This window comes from Silurus meridionalis, chromosome 1 (assembly GCF_014805685.1).
Source record: "Silurus meridionalis isolate SWU-2019-XX chromosome 1, ASM1480568v1, whole genome shotgun sequence".
NCBI classification, from domain to species: Eukaryota; Metazoa; Chordata; class Actinopteri; order Siluriformes; family Siluridae; genus Silurus; species Silurus meridionalis.
Window position 1 is genome coordinate 26,640,332 of NC_060884.1, and position 17,952 is coordinate 26,658,283.

A 17,952-nucleotide genomic window follows, 5' to 3' on the forward strand; every position below is an offset into this window, starting at 1 on the left:
CACTGGACTATACAGAGAGCAAGCAAGCACATGAGTTTATTTATACAGACAGATGCTTAAACCCCGCCCCTCCGCGGACCAATGGAAAGACGCAGCGCCAGGTTCGTTTGCATATTCCGTATTCACTCCTTACAATAGGACCAGCTTCGACACGCCCCCTAGCGACACCTGCGTGTATTAGCATACACTAAAGCGGAGGCCAAAAGGAAGAGGCGTTAGTTTGAGAAAAAAGAGAAACGTGAGAAGTTTGTGTTGACAGGATGTCCAAAGCGATGTCAGAAAATATCCTGATATAATAACAGACCAAATAGTTCAACATAGTGGAGTTAAATATGTGATAATTTCTCAACCAATCAATCAATCAATCAATCAATCAATCAATGTTTAGAAAACAATAGTTAGTTTTAATGCATTTTAACTAGCAGAAATAATTAATATAGAAATGTACTGCTTTCAAAAAGCAAAATAAAACAAATTGGATAAACATGCTAAAATGTTATCTGGCAAACACGAAAAGGTTATAAATAACTAAAGGTAACACTGCATATCAAAACTAAAACAAACAAACAAACAAACACATTTCTAAAGTAATAACCAAAGCAAAAGCACAATATGTGCTCTAAATTATTCAATAAGTCCATAAGTAAAAATCTAATAATAATAAGGTTTAAGGGGTTTATCCTGATTTTACATCATCAGGACAACTCGATGCACACAATTCATCAATACATTATTTCATTGCAATTATTCTCCATTTCCTATCTAATGTAGCAGTGTTAAACAGCCTGAGACAAAAAACATGACCAAGAAGATTTTTGCAGTAAGGAAGCAGACCCTCAACCTGGGAAACTGATTTAATCTCTGATTGTAAGGTCAGCAGAGTATGATTTATTATGGAAAGATCGATCACAGCTCATGTTGGTTTAAATGATTATTGTAAACAATTTGATCAAATACAAGCAATTTCAGTAGTCTCACTTTGAGACCATTTTACATCAAAGAAGAAATGAGATATTCTCTGCATGTTGTATAATAAAAACAACATCCCCTTGCCCCTTTACTTTTGCCACCCAAAATCCACAAGTCTGGACTTGCTATTGTGACAATCATGATTTTACTGTTTAAACTGCTGAGCTTATGGACCATCTTTTCATAAGCCCATTACTAATATCTTCTCATTCTCCTAATGCTTTTTTTCACTTTTGAGCCATTCACCTTGATGAACTTAATGTAGCTTATAAATGACAATAAAATAAAGCCCAATATCCGCCGGAAGGAGAGGCGAAGAGGCCCATGAGTTAATTATGATCGAGTTCCCACTAAAGTGCTCAGGCTTTCATGCAATTAACCTCTAATTGCACGTGGACTCATCTGCGAGATGGACAAATAATTAAGTCGCGCTCAACGCACTGCAGCCCTACCGACTCATACGTCTTAATCAGGAAGTGTTTGAGGTTTTTATTATGAAGAAATGTATAGATCCATGTAATAAGGTTGTTATTATACCAGAAAACATACGAATATACATTTTGATGGATTATGTTACTGTGTTAACTCAGGGTTTCATTATACTGGAAGTCCACTGGGCTGCGCAATCTCAGCTTTTCTGTGAATCCAGATCGGCCTATGATTTAAGTATCAGTCCTTTGTGGAATTGAGGATTATAGTGGCTGCCTATGTGTCTTTGCATATTGGAAATGATCTGCTAGTGCAATTCTTTTGATTGAAATGATAATATAATATAAATGATAATGACAATTTTGAGGCCACTCATAACTTGCTCTGTTTTGTCATGGAGTGTCATCACCTGCGAAGCAGTCAAGAGTTTTCAATTGTATTTTTTAATCTCATACAGACATGGAATTTACAATTTATTACTTATGACTTATGATCATTGCGTTTTTATAGATTTAAGTATATTTGACTGATGCTTTTGAATTTAAATTCAAATCCAAATCACTCAAGTTAGTGTACAAATAATGTACTAAGTCGTCTTATTGGTTTAAAGTTCAGGAATAAAAAGCTCTATGGCATTTATAAATAAATAGATATAACTACACATCAAAATAAAGTTTTATATTAATAATAATTGATATTACAGTAAAGCTAACCCTATGCTATGAAGAGTTTGAACCTCCACATTGTTAACTGAACAACTGCAAAATACAGCTTATAAACAACTTGTCCATGATTTGAATACGTGTGGTATAGTATTGTGCTATAATAAATACTAATAGTATTAATTATTTAGATTAATATACCCCTGTGCTCCCTGGTGGTCTAGTCGTTAGGATGCGGCGCTCTCACCGCTGCAGCCCGGGTTCCCTGGTCAGGGATCCAACCCCAGCCATTAGGGTTGCACAAGCCTTAGTGGCGGTCTCAAGCCCGGATAAATGGGGAGGGTTGCGTTAGGAAGGGCATCCAGTGTAAAAACATGTGCCAAATCAAACATGCGGATGATCCGCTGTGGCGACCCCTAATGGGAGAAACCGAAAGAACATTTTTTTTATACACCTTTTTTGAAACAAGGCAGCACTCCCCTAATTTTGCCAACATACACATCATACAGAACGACAAACAGGACTGAAATAAGGAACAGCTTTAAAATGTACCTGGTGTGAGAAACCTTTAATCTACAGCAGACCATGGAGAAGTGTTTCTGTGAGCTGATCATTGGGGATTTGGTGTATTTAATAGAACGTGGTAGAGTTAAGATTTTCTGCCCAACCTCAACAAAGTGAAATACAGGTGCTCTCAAGACTCATATCTGCCTACAGAGGAAAAAAAAGGCATGAGGGGGGGCACGTAAGATGAGGTGAACAAATCATATCAGAGTATTGAAGGTGCACTAAGTTGTTGCAGAGGGTTTTTTATCAAATAAGTATGAGTGGATCGTAAAGTCCAAGCTAAGCAGTCTGCTTTAAAAAGTATGTTTAAGAATATCGAGCATCCACTATTCAGCGAGTGGAGTCAGGGTTGGGTGTAGACGCATTCGAGGGCTTGAGACGTACATTTTGAAGTCAGGGCTTTCATTGTGCCTGGGCATACCGGGGGTTAGCTGTTGGTGCAGTTCTCCCGATTTAAGCGAAATGGACATCAGCACGTCTAAAGCGTAACGTGACGCAAATTAAAAAGGATGAGAAGTCTTTGGGTAGGAAATATTAAGACGGATTTACTCCAGATTAATCCAGAGGTCATGCCTAACAAAGGCAGGTTTTAAAAGCAGGCCTTTGTGGGTCTCAACAGATTAAAGTCCAAGCTCAAAGACTCGATACCACCAGGGTATGGATGTTTACACATTCATTTGAAGTCCGCAGTAATAAAAGGGAGTCTGGAACGCCAGCAGGAGCTGCTGGAAGACGGATGAGACGATCGTGAGTTGAGCCAAAGTTTTTAGGGAAACAGGTAGATTAAGCAAGAAAGATATAGACAGTCAGGGAACTAGGGATCAGATTGAGACTGTCAAAGAAACAGTTTAATATCAGAGAAGAACCTGAACCCAATGAAGAATGAAGGGTGAGAGCAAGGAAGGAAAAATAATGGAGTAGTGCAAGACTAATGAATAACTACTTGCAGTGGAAGCATGATCTTTATTGATGGGGTAGATTCTTTGCTGAGTTGTAATAAGTTTGTCTTTTTTATGTCTCGGAAATTCATCGAGGTGGAGAAAAATTACACTTGACCTTTTATTCTTTCCCTTTTTTTCTCCTCCAATTTGAGTCAGATTTTTCTGAGGAAAAAGGGAAATATATGTTTTTTTGCCCCTCCCCCCCTCACTTTGTTCTCCCTCTCTTTCCCATGCTCTTTCACTAAAAATTGAAATATTGATCTTAATTAGAGTATGCCGAGCTCAGCAGCTCATGTTGAGCTTTGAGACAAGCGGCAGCAGACATCTGTCTCAGGCACTTACATCCTAACCGTCAGAGCCAGAGAACGAGAGAGGAAAGGGAGGGAGAGAAAGATGGATTGCTCCATATCTCTGTCCTGTTTGGAGGATATGCTTTCCTTCTCAGTTAATAATGAGTGGTGACTGCACACTGTGTCCCCCCCCCCCATATGCACACCTCTGTTTAGGTCTTTTTTTAAATTTAATATGATCATTAAAATTCACAATTAATATAATTTTAAGCTGCTCAATAACCAGTTTGTGGACATGTGTGCGATGAGGGAATTTAGTGCACAATGTAAAATCATTTCAGATATAAAATATGAAGCAAATAAGTGTTGAAGGAATCTGGGTTACAGGTATATTTTTGTGTATTTGTGCTCAAAGTGTATTATTTTATTATACAGTATGCAGTGGACTCACAATTATGTGCATGCATGTTACACTACTGCTTGATGTGCGCACTATCGGTGTTCAGACGTAGCTCTAGTCTCTGTGTGATAGCCTAAAAGATGGATAGAGTGAGAACAGGGATAAGAAGAGGAATGCAGCGTTCTCTTTTGGACCGTTCCTCTGTTAGCCTATGTGTGTGTAGAGTACATCAGGCAGACGGCTTTTATCTCGTTAACACGACGGCAGACCTGTCAGGGCGCGCGAGTGTGTCACGCTCTGAAGCGAGGCCCTTGCCGTGTGTATTAATGCCCCCTGTCGCTGCCTGTGCAGTTAACCAGCTTTCTCACAGCGACCCGGTGCTCATAGATCATCGAGCTGGAGGTTGTAGTTAAACACAGTATTAATAGTCTGGATATCACAAGCACTGAAACATAGCAAAGGATTACACCAGACATCACCAAGTCCTTACCTCTCTATCACCCACTGACACAAAAAAAATGTATTACGCTCACCTTCGCCATGCTTGAGTCAAAAGACTGAAGCAAACAGACTCACAACAGCCAAGAATGATAAACAATTGTATTTTTTTATTTTTTGGTATTAAAGTACAAATAAAACCACAAACTTAAATACTATGCAATAAAATACAATATTTCTCTAATACAAATCATTGAAATTGCAATGTTTTAAAAGTGACACACGCACAAAAAGTCCCTGAGATACACTACCTCAATAAAGGCACTGTTACATATTAAGTTTAAAAAAAAAAAAAAAAAAAAAGAATCCTGGGGACTAAAACTATCTGGATTTTAGACATGCTAGAAGTCAAACATTTGTACATATATCACTTACCTGCAGTATTCAGCTGATTTATGGTTTATTCTATGCCACATGATACAGTATTTCGAACGCTGTAAACGTGTAGAGCAATTAATAATTTGAAAGCGTTTTTCTGGATGTTTTCCGACGGCTACAAACTGTCATCTGTGTGCTGAAGGGACTGCAGGCGGCTTTTCAGCTTCAGCATTGGCTCTAGAAGCGGGGCTTGATGTGCAGCTTCTTGCCTACAGCACAGAAAGAAAAAGAAAAAGAAAAAAAAAAAAAGAACAAACACAGGAAGAGGATATTAAATCTGAGCGGAATTCCTCCCGAGTGTGAAACTGCGCTGCTGATGCTTAACTCCAGGTTCATTTTGGCTGTGATACACGACCTTATATTAGACGTGGGTTAAATGTGGCACAGCTGCTGCTATTCAATGAGAAATAACACTGATAGCAAGAACAAATGTAGAGCCAAAAGACAAGAGTTTAAAAAGATACATGGAGTAAAGTGGGAAAAATACACAGATACAAACAAGTAGTGATGTATGAGGTGCAAAACTACAGTGAGCAATAAACTCATACATTAAAAAACACACACAATAATGTTCTTTTGTTTCACTCGAATTCATAACCTTAATTCTATACAAGATAACATTTGATATTAAGAAATGAGTCAACTCAAATCAAGCCATGAAAAGGCAATAAAATAAAGGAAAAGTCCTCAGTGACATCTGCTCTATCCTGAACTAACATATCGAGAGAGAGCGAGAAAGAGACGAAGGAGATAGCAGCTGTTATACCATGGGTCTTAGCTAATCTATCCAAGGTGGAGGTGTTTGTATCCCTACCATCTTTAATGAAGCACAAGAGGTGAGGTGTGTCCTCATTAGTATCACTTAACTGCTTCTCTCTCATGGTGTGTACGTGTGTGTGAGTTGTCACGGGCTATTTCATCAGTCACTTAGTTGTCTTTCCACGACTATACAGATAGCAGAAATGTTCAAGTGGCTGTTGACTGTAAAGGAATCCGCGAGGGCAAAGAGGCTACTTGTGCCAATCAGGTCCACACGAGTCTGAACTTATATCCAATATCATTATGTTACTTTTTCCAGTTCGACATGGACACATAAATCAGTATAGCTCAGAGTTAGAGAAAGCAAGTGTGTGTGTGTGTGTGTGTGTGTTAGATATGGGCCAACCCACTACATATAAGCTTACATACATAGACTGAAATAAACCCCGGTGCCACTTTCAGTACAGTTACAGGAGACGGGGCAGCAGCTTTCAATGAAGCATGAAGATACATGGAGCCGAACATGTAACTTGCTGAGTGATTGGTCACATGTATCACTGTCTCTGTGTGTGTGTGTGTGTGTGTGTGTGTGTGTGTGTGTGTGTGTGTGTGTGTGTGTGTGTGTGTGTGTGTGTGTGTGTGTGAGTCAGTCTCCTGCTAGCAAAATATAAAGACTGCTGTATATTAGCCTGCACAATATAATACACAATAAGTGATCTGCCCTTGTGTTTCTTGTAATTGTTTTAATTGCTCTTGCAGTCAAATTTCCTCAAAATGTATGATTAACTTTACTTTTATTCGGTAAATGTACCCTTTAACCATTCTGTATATAATTCCTATGTTGTTCTTATACACACAACTTTTTTTTTTTTTTGCAATCTGTTTTATCCTATTAATACTTTACTACTTTTTCTTTTTTTATTAAAAATAATTCTCCTGATGTGCATTTGCTTTATATGGACTTGCTTTGGCAATAAAAGCATACAATTATTTGTCAATAGAGACAGAGACATTTATTACCGAAATAGTTAAATTTATAATATAATTATATTTTAACTGGAAGCATGGGTAAAACTCTAGATTTATATTTAATCTACAGCACAAACATTAGTAAATGTTTGGGAGAATGCAATGGCTTGTGAAGAAAAGCTGCAATTCAATGTTGCAACTCAACAAGAAGTTGCTAACAGATTTTCCAATTTAGCACACACTCACATACACTACACTGTATATGTGTGTGAGCGGGGTAATATTAAATGCTGTCAATCAGGGGAAAATAAAACATTCTCAACTGCCACTTCATTTAACCATGTACACCAGTCATGTAATGATCCAATCTGTCAATCAGTACATTAGTACAAAATACATCATCTGGTGTTTATCTAATCCATGTGTCCAGTGTAGCCTCCTGTTCTTAGCTGTCAGGACTGGAAGCTGATGAAGTCTATGCTTCTGTAACCCATCAGGTTTAAAATATTGTGCATCCTGAGATGCCTTTCTGCTCAGCACATTTTTAAAGAGTAACTTTTCAAGCCACCAAAGTTCTCATTAGCTCAAACTCTAGCCATTGTCCACTGAGCTCTTCATGGATGGTTTTTACCCTGCATCACTGCATAAACTCTTTCTCTTGATCTGTATCTAGAAGATACTATGTATTGTGTTGTTGCCAAATGATTGGCTGAGTGAATGATTGGAGAATCGCATGACTGATAAAAATCTATAATTTAAGGCCAATTCAATGTAAAATTATGATAATTTGATATTTATTTGTAAAAAAACAAACAAAAAAAAAAACTAATTTAAACGCAATAAGTAAATAATAAATAAACAAGCTAAACAAGGGAAAGTGTGAGTGAGTGAGTGAGTGTGTGTGTGTGTGTGTGAGAGAGAGAAAACACATGCCCCCTGCACCCATCCTCAATCCGTCACACTGTCAGCACTGTGTTCAGCTGTGCCTGAGCTCAAACCTAAATATTATTACCCTCTTCCCTATGTATTCCACACCCTCTTCACACTATCTTTAAACATTATTGCCCTCTTTAATAAGCACTAGTACCCCCTCACCACCCTAAAATATTACTGCCCCCTTCTGAGTATTGTAGCTCGCTCTACCCATCTATAGTCTATCTTTAAAAATTACCCCACGTATAAGCATTACATCCCATCTCCACACTCTTCTAAAGATATTACTACCCCTTTAAAGTATAAAACTTTACTTAGAATCCTCTCGAATTACCACTAATTTATTACTTACTTCCTGGAGAATTCCTATTATGGTCCAGGTTGATGTGACAATATGAAATTTATGCTGTGAGAAATTGCATCATGGTGTCAAATTTTGAGTATTGTATGTGCTTTACAACTCATCGACTCTACTGCTATAGTAACAAATGGTCTACAGCCTTTATCTAGTGAGACCTATACACATTACAAAAAGATCTTTTAAAAAACTAATATCTTTGAATATGTAGTGCAGGCCATTAAATCATAATAATTTCATAGATAGCCATTAGAATGATAGATAGATAGATAGATAGATAGATAGATAGATAGATAGATAGATAGATAGATAGATAGATAGATAGATAGATAGACAGACAGACAGACAGACAGACAGACAGGCAGGCAGGAACCATTACAATTATAGAAGACAGACAGACAAACAGACAGACAGAAACCATTAGAATTATAGAAGATAGATTGATAGATAGATCGATCGACCGACAGACAGACAGACAGACAGACAGACAGAAACCATTAGAATTATAGAATATAGATCAATAGATAGATCGATCGACAGACAGACAGACAGACAGATAGACAGATAAAGATGATTATATAATATAAAAGAGAGGCTGAGCAGACAGACAAGCAGACTGACAAATTATGAACAGACAGACAGACAGACAGATAAGGAACAGACAGGAATGCAGACAAACAGATGGACAGACAGATAGGCAGGCAGACAGATAGAAAAATGATGAACAGACAGGCAGGCATAAAGACTAAAAAATTATGAACAGACAGACAGACAGGTAGGCATACAGACAGATGGACAGACAGACGAATAGATGTACTGTATTGATTCCCAAAGGGAATTATATTAATTGTTCAGTAAGCGCTTTGTCCTGCTCAGGGTTGTGGTGGATCCTGAGCCAGAAAAATTGGATACAAGGAGGGACACCTTGGACAGTTCATTTCAGGCCACCACACACACATTCCTGTCTAGGTGTAATATAGATTAGCCAATCCACCTGCTAGCATGATGAAGGAAGAGGGAACCCATACTGACACAGGGAGAACATAGGGAACTCTGTACAGGATCAAACTGAGGACTCTGGAGATGTGAGCTGTCAACACTACTGCCCGGTTACCACACTGCCTATTTATTCCACTTGCCTTAAATTCTATTCTTTCCTTCTTTATTTTTAACTTCATTAAATATATAACCTTCTTCTAAAATTAAAACCAGTTTTTTCCCCCAAACATATTCATTGCTCTAAAAGAAATTGGAAGAGTGCAAGTGTCTGTGTGTGTGTGTGTGTGTGTGTGTGTGTGTGTGTGTGTGTTCTTTATGGATACTGTGTGTATATGTGGTTATGGGGGGAGGGGGTGGCAGGCTAAGTGTCAAAGCTTACCTGTGCCCTCTGCCCCTGCTCCAGGGTGGCATAGAGGGCTCTCACCACCTTCAGAGGGCTCCGGGGAACTGGACAGAGAGATGAATGAGGGCAGTCTTGCAAAACCAGCCTTAGGTGTTCCCTCCACTGCTTGAGGGGACTCTGGTTCTGGCTTTGGACTTACAGAAAAAGAAAGACAATATAAACCATGTCTGATGGTGGAATTAAAGCATGATGCAGCAGGATTCACTATAAATAAACTTAAGCTTATATAGATGTAAGCGTCCAATAATACTGAAAAATGAGACATTTCTGAGAATTATTTGTATTATTAGACAGACCTTTTTGTTGATTCGCGGCTGCGAGCTCTTTTACCCGAGCCTGAGCTCAGGCTGGACCCAGCACGCTTGACCCTCTGTCTGTGCTGCAGTTTACATTTAGTGCCTTGGGAACACACACCAGTTCTGGAGAAGTCTGGACACACTAGTGTGTGTTTCTTCTTACACTGCAAAGAAAATGACATGTCCTATTATTGCAATAATCTTTTTCTCTTTCCCAAAGGGGAAAGTAAGTGTTCATGTTTGTGTTCTCCATGTTAAAGCAGAAGGATGTTTGTGCATGGTGGTGGATGCGTGCACTTGAGAAGGGAGGAAAAAAAAAAGGGAAAAAAAAGTGTGCGAATGATCCAGTGAGTGAGAGTAGGTGAGAGTGTCTGTGCGCCTGTGTAATATGGGTGTAAATTAGTAGCTTCATTCTTCAGGAGATCCGATCTCTTCCACCTGTCAGAAAAGCTAATTATACACACTATGGGGCGAGGGGCGCAAGACTTGTGTATGTGAGAAGATAGAGAATGTATGAGGAGCAGGTTGCTCTTGAAATAGAGTCAGTGTGTGCATGTGTGTAAGGGGAAAGGAGGCTAAAGGATCGTGTTTCCGGGAACAGTGTGGACTCTCCATCACCCTGTAGTTGCCCTGAGTGCATACTGAGATCAAGTCAAGTCAAGTCTATGTCTATAGTGCTTTTCACAACAGACATTGTCTCAAAGCAGCTTTACAGAATTGAAGTTAAGGTGAACGATGTGTATTTATGAATATGATGAGCAGCCATGGCGACTGTGGCAAGGAAAAACTCCCTTAGACGTTATGAGGAAGAAACCTTGAAAGGAACCAGACTCAAAGGGAACCCATCCTCATTTGGGTGACATCAAAACTGTGATTATAGTCTTTAAACAATACAGAACACTGGAGAGTGAGAACTAACATGAGAACTAACACACACACACACACACACACACACACACACACACACACACACACACACACACACACACACACACACAGAGACTCAGATACCATGTGTCCAGTCAAGCAACAGGGCTGAGATTTACTGGGCCAACTATCATTCCACTTCACACCCAGAACAAATAAACCAAACCATGATCACGGCTTTCTCCACACCCACAACTTATACAGTGTCTATGACTTTCGACTGAAAGCCAAAACTGTATATGTGCCAAAGTCAAATCGGCTGATGACTAATGTCAAAAATGTATTGATAAAAATTTTTACAATTAAGCATAAACACATTTAAGCACAAAAATGTTTATATTATATATACACAATTTATCATGCTAATATGTCATACCTGTAAATATATATATATATATAATACAGAATATATACACACACATACACTTCTGCACACACTTGCAAATAATTAGAACGGTCTTATGCCTTATTATTACATTTTTCTCTACTTATTACTATTCTTACTAATAGTAATAAGTATTTAGGTTATATAATGCTGTAGTTTGTAGCCTCACTTAAGAATTTCATTGCACAAACTGTCACTGACATCTATGCGTGTTTGTATATATATATATATATATATATATATATATATATATATATATATATATATATATATATATATATATATATATATATAAAAGCAAAAGGTTTCACGTTTATTTCTCTCTCTCTCTCTCACACACACACACACACACACACACACACACACACACACACACACACACACACACACACACACACACACACACAGTCAAACCCACTGTCTCATGGGACAAGATTATCGCAGCCTTGAGTCTTGGCCCTAATACCCTCTACATCATCCTATAGACAACATCATCACTCACCATGCTCGTGGCTAATTGCTCCAATTTGCTAAATCCCTCTTCCACTTGTGCTCAGTCGATTGCAATTTCACCCCATCTACGAGGAGCGTTCAGGTACTTTTTTTTTTTCCTCCCTTTTTTTTTTTGGATTGCCCATTTGCTTTTAGTTTGACTGATGCTAAATGCTGAACTAAAGAATACAGCTTTACAAAACGGTTACTCTCATTAGAGTTCTGGGCATCCATCTATTTCTGAACCTTCCGATATCAGCTATGCAAAATATTTTGTATTATATGAACGGAACGTTTCCTGGATTTAACTTTAGGAAATACATTTTTTATAGCTACTGTTGCATTATCAGATAATGATGAATCAACATATGTATACAAGCTTTATATTTATACCAATTTGTATAACTGGGACTGAAACTATTTCTGTGGCTATCTGAGGCTATGAACAACAACATTCATTTTAATCATTTTAATAATAATAATAATAGCTACAACGTTTACATGATTATTTTTTTAGAGTAAGCATTAAAACACATCCGAGGTCCACTGTTTTAGGAGCCACTCTTACCACCCTGAAGTTGATTATTTTCTAATGACGGCCCATTATGGAGTTTTTAAGTCCTTGTACACCACAGCAAGTCTTACAATTTGTTTTGATTTATTAGAATACCAACACATTACACTTTTCTCTATTTATACGGTGCCTATTGAAAGTTTGAAAACACTTTTTGAGGCATCTACATGTTTCTTTAGTTCATATGCAATGAAATGGGTAAAAAGTTAAACCACAGTAGAATTGGAAAGTGAATGATTGGAAGAAAGCTCTCTGGACAAATGTGATATTTTTGGCTCTAACATCAGAACTTATTTAAGAAAGAAGAAGAAAAGATGTTAGCAGTCTGTCTCGTACCCACGGTCATGTAAAACATGGAATAAAGTGGCAGCTTAATGGTTTGGGGTTGTTTTGGAGCAGGGAAGGTTGGAGACTAATTCTGGGGAAAAGGAATACTAAACCAACATGGCTACCATTCCATACTTCAGTGCCATTCAATTCCATTTCAACAGCGGCTAATTGGAACCGACTACACCGTACAACAAGACAATAACTTCATACATACGTCCAAAGCATTATTTAGAGAGCAAACACTCGGTTATGCCCAGTCACTGGACTCAAATCCTGTGGTCTGTGATGGTAAACTGGATCTCAAAAGGCCACAACCAAAAGAAATCACCATGAATGTTTCATATAATGCATACCAGGCATACGTTTTTGTAATACAAAACGTGTCATTTGATGTACCATCAGGTCTGTGCAACTGTAAAAATAAAAATAAAGTAATATGGTCTGACCCCTGGCTCCTATTTTTCACCACCCCTTTTTTTTAAACTGAGAAAACCTTTGCTCCATTACAGCATCACCCCTGTGCTTGTGTGCGAAAACAGTCAGAGATGCTCAGATCTACTGAAACACGGTGTAATGTAATAAGAAATGATAAGGTTGTTTTAGGTGGACACTAAGAGAAGGTTCATTAACCGTGATGTGAATTGCTGCCTCTTTCAGCAAAGAAAACACATGAAAGCTTGTGCCAGGGCCATCTCACGTCCGCTATACATTTTCATTTACATAAAAGCAGTGAAAAGGAGGAAAAAAGAGGATGTACGGAGAAAAAAAAAAAAAAAAAACGAGGAGTGGATGGAACATCTTTATACCAGCCCAAGTTAACAATTTTCCACTTGATTTAAGGTAGGCTGGAAAGTCTCTGGGGCCTATTAGAAGAGCTTTCTACTGGCCACAAAGCAGAACGAGTCAGCACATTTCACAAATTTTACATTACAGAGCGAGAGACGGAAAGCGAGAGAGAGGGAGAGGGACTGAAAGTGAGACTGCAATACAAGCTATGAAAACACCTCAGGAGAGAGAGAACAGATGCAGGGAGAAAGAAAGATGTGGTAATAGTGGGATGAGGCACAAGGAAAAAAGGAGAGTAAAAAAAGTGATTGAGATAAAAAGGGGATGGATACTAGAGAAAAAAAAAGACAGGCAGTGTAAACTGGTGAGAGAAGAGACACAGAGACAGAGAGACAGACGACAAAGGCAAAGCAGAACAAGAGGGATGAAGGGAAGTTAAAAAAAAAAATGAGAGGGGGAGAGAAATGGAGAGGATGAGAGTGCGCTTTAACCCTTGCTCCGCTGGCATATCCATCGCTGGCCTCTCGCCTGAACTGCCGTCATCAGCACTTTTACACGTCCATAATTACAGCGTGCTATCCATCATATTTGAGACAGTGCTTTTGGGACGGCGCAAAATTACAGACCTAAGCACTTTGGCTAATAGAATAAATATTAATATCTCTCTTTTTATATATTCGCGTTTCACCCCAAATATTTAAATGAGCCCTGACAGTGAGACAATGCATTTGTTACGATGCAAAGCAAAGATGAACAAATAGGGGGAGAGAGAGACAGAGACAAAAAAGGAATACAACCAAATGAACAAAGGGGACAAAGATAAAGAGTGGTGAACTTGGAAGCAAAACGAAATGCGAAAACAATGAAAGGACTGAACGGCTAGGATTCGCGCATCAGGAACCGCCGTTAACGTTGGGGGGCCTTTCTCATTTAAAATCATGCAACGTGTTGATATAATGTTCAGCAAACAGAAACAAATAGATGTCTGTTTTCTAATTTGTATTTTGTTTGTTATATCATTACTTTATCAAAGTTCTCTAAAGCTTTATATATAGAGAGCAATGACTTGTGAATGGATGTGGGGGCCCCTTGGAGGAGGTGGAAGCTGAGTGGATAAGATGCTGGACTGCTAATCGGAAGGTCATTGGTTAAACTCCGGGCACAACCAATGTGCCACTGCGGGGCCCTTGAGCAAGGCCCTTAAACCTCAGCTGCACAGATGTATAACTGAGATATATATAAGTCTCTCTGGATAAGGGTGTCTACCAAATGGCATATATGTAAATGTTATGAAATTTTGATAAATGCAAAACAGAAACTAATGTTTCCAAAGAAGCTACACATCGATTCTTAATTCATATTTGTTTCCTTTAACTTGCAACTGTATGCATAATTTACCTACTCTCTTATTTTAATATTATTATACACATAATTGATTTCATTTATCCTATTTCTTTTTTATTTGCATGGCCAGATTTATCAGACTTATTTGCATATCCAATTGCTGGTTGGATGCACTGACAATAAAGTTGAACTTGTTGATTCTGACACGGAGTTCCTGTTCCATCTTTCAACAATTTTCATTTGTTTAATACTTGTCTTTTTTATTAGCTTTATATTGCAAGGGCCTGTTTTAATGCCATATTGAAAGGAATATAAATGTAGGTATATAAAGGTAATAAGGTATATAAACAATATAAATGGCAAACTGGGGGAAAAAGCTATTAGAATATCAATGTATATTAATGCATTTCTTGCATTTGATTGAAATGCTTAACTATATTAAAAAGAAGAAAGTATATATAAGATATATTTGAGAATAATAAATAATTGCTAATAGTAGTGTTAAAAATCACACCGCCTGCAAGAGTACAACATAATACAGCCTGATGATGTTTCATTGCTGTCATCATGGGCACCATTAAGCAAGTAACCTATAAGATACATGCGTGCCAGGAAAAGTGCTTTATTGAGCGTGTGTGTTGAGAGTTGGGCATGCTGCAGTGCTGAGTGAGTGTGTTACCTTCTCTCCCTGAGGACAGTAGCCCCTGATAAAGTCTTGACACACGGCCGCTTTGCGAGACACGTAGACGTGGCTGTAGGGGCAGCTACTGTTGTTGCAGATTCCTTTCAAGAAGTACGAACACACAGGCATCTAACGAGAGAGAGAGAGAGAGAGAGAGAGAGAGAGAGAGAGAGAGAGAGAGAGAGAGAGAGAGAGAGAGAGAGAGAGAGAGAGAGAGAGAGAGAGACACATCATGGTTATTTAATACGCTGTTTAGCACTTGCGAGAAAGTCAAGCCCATCTGAAGGATCAAATGCTAAGCAAAGGGATTCGTAGGCAAGTGAACAAAACAGCCATCAAGAGCATTTGGGTTTCTAAGTATTTGGACATTGACACGATGTTTGTCATTTGTGTGTAGCTTTGTGTAACACTACAATGAATTTGAAAGGATGCAATTTTGAAGTGACTAAAGAGTGAACAGCTCTAATTCAGAGGGTTTTATAGCAGGTTTTCTTTTGTCATTACTCCAGAAATTGAAATTCGACTGACAAGCCGTTTCATAGCCAGGCATGGCCCTCATTATCTTCTAGCTAATGAAAAAGATATAAGGGTCTGGAGCTGATTCTAAGTGTTAAATTTGTATTTAGTGGCACACCACATCATCTGTTGAACATGGAGGCAATGGCATGGGCATGTACAACTGCCAATGAAACTGGGTCACTGTTGTTTACAAATGACGTGACTGCTAAAGGGAAGTGTTGAGAGCTTTGCGTTGTGTGCAGATTTGGTCAAATGCTGTAAAACTGAGAAGGCCACAAGTTACAGACAAGTACAGTACATACCCAAAATACTGGTAAGAGCTTCTTAAGTCACCTCACCTCAACCACATTTTTAATTATTAAAGACAAAACTGAAAGGCAGTGAGACAAATAAAACAAACAACAACATAAGGTTGTTGCATTAAAGGCCTGGTGATGCACCACAAGGAATAGTTGATAGGGGAGGTTCAGGTTAATACAGAGATTTTCTAAAAGGGGTTCCACTCAGAACAGGCCTCACAATGGTCCATCAAAGAGTCCTTGTGCTGTGTGTCAGGTGCAGAAGTTATCTTAAAAAAGCAGATGCATGAGTGCTGCAACATTGCTTTAGAAGATGCAGAAAGACAACGCTAATGACAACCTGTCCAAAAGCATGAACTACTGGAACCATGTCTTATGAGACTAAGATAAACTAGTTTGGCTCATATGGTGTCCATTAGGTGTGGCGATACCCTGGTAAGAAGAATCAAGAAAATTGTGTCTTGCCTACAGTCAAACATGGTGGTGGTCGCATCATGGTCTGGGGCTGCATAAGTGCTGCTGGCACTGAGGAGCTGCAGATCATTGAGGGGAAACATGGATTCCAACATGTACTGTGACATTCTGAAGCAGACTATGATGCCCTCCCTTTAGAAACTGGGTCAAATGGCAGATTTCCAACATAATAACGACCACAAACACACCGCCAAGATGACAACTGTCTTGCTGAGGAAGCTGAAGGTGATGGAGTGGCCAAGTATTTCATTTCTATCTACAGTATGTGCAATGCAACACATTTATTTACAATATCCTTTCTTTACTCAAATCAAGCATAAAAATCCGCCGTGATGCTCACATCCGGCAATTAAAACTGTCCGTGTGGAAACATAGCTAAAGTTCTATTTGGTGTCCTGACGATGTATGTAATTTAAAATGACAATTACTTTAAAACATTTACATTGAATATTGTGTCTTCATGCTCTATGTTGAGTTTGGTTTTACTTATAAGAAACATACATTTGCATAAAGCATCCATATTTTCCATGCCCATGTTAATTAAAACATTAAAAACTTAATACGTATTAATTTATGGTACATTCAGAGCAGATAAAAATGTATCAATTAAATTGCAAATATATATTTTATATATATATTTGAACATACATACAAGATGCTCTATTGTGTTTGCAAGCTTGTCTAACACCTGTTTGCTGAAATGATTATGTATGAACTACTTATCAAAATACGTGTTCGTATTCGCACTCCTAATGCAGAATCATTACATGCACACGTGCCATTGACCGGTTAATGAATTTATTAAGCAGATGTTGAGCTTGTGAATGTTATCTGCATGCATGAATAATCGGAGTATAAAAATGTGCGATCAAGTTTTTTTTTTCTTTTTTTTCAAGCTTGAAATAGATGCAGGGCGAGTGGGGTAGTGTGTGTGTGGGGGGGGGGGTAATCCGAACCTCTTTATGTGGAATCTCATCTCAATGAGGGTCATATCATTTCTATCTAATTAACTGCTACAGAAATATTTACCCAAGCAGGGGCTTGTAGCGCTTACAGGACGTGTTTATGTGCAGAGGACAGGACTGGGCACTCCACATCTCCGTTGGCGGTCAAGAGGGGTGGAGGGGGTGGGGGGTTTAGGGAGTCCAGTTTCGGACGTGTTCGGGTGCTGATTGGTGGGAGGGGTGAGAAATGTACTCGGCCGGTCTTGGATTTCAGGTTCGATCTAAAGCCATGCTTCTTTGGATATACACGTGAAATACGTAGCAGGGGATAAATTCAGCTAGAGA

General features: G+C 38.6%; 1 protein-coding gene across 1 annotated transcript in view; it reads right to left on the minus strand.

The window, feature by feature from the left end:
* Positions 1 to 5,298: 5,298 nt before the first annotated feature.
* zc3h3 (zinc finger CCCH-type containing 3) overlaps positions 5,299 to 17,952 on the minus strand; it is a 72,772-nt gene continuing 60,118 nt past the window's right edge. The window contains exons 9-12 of the mRNA XM_046850008.1: positions 15,369 to 15,500; positions 9,852 to 10,015; positions 9,532 to 9,689; positions 5,299 to 5,343 (exon numbers count right to left, since the gene is read on the minus strand). Coding sequence (XP_046705964.1) covers positions 5,312 to 5,343; positions 9,532 to 9,689; positions 9,852 to 10,015; positions 15,369 to 15,500 — 486 coding nt within the window. The 3' untranslated portion in view covers positions 5,299 to 5,311. The remainder of the gene's footprint in view (positions 5,344 to 9,531; positions 9,690 to 9,851; positions 10,016 to 15,368; positions 15,501 to 17,952) is intronic.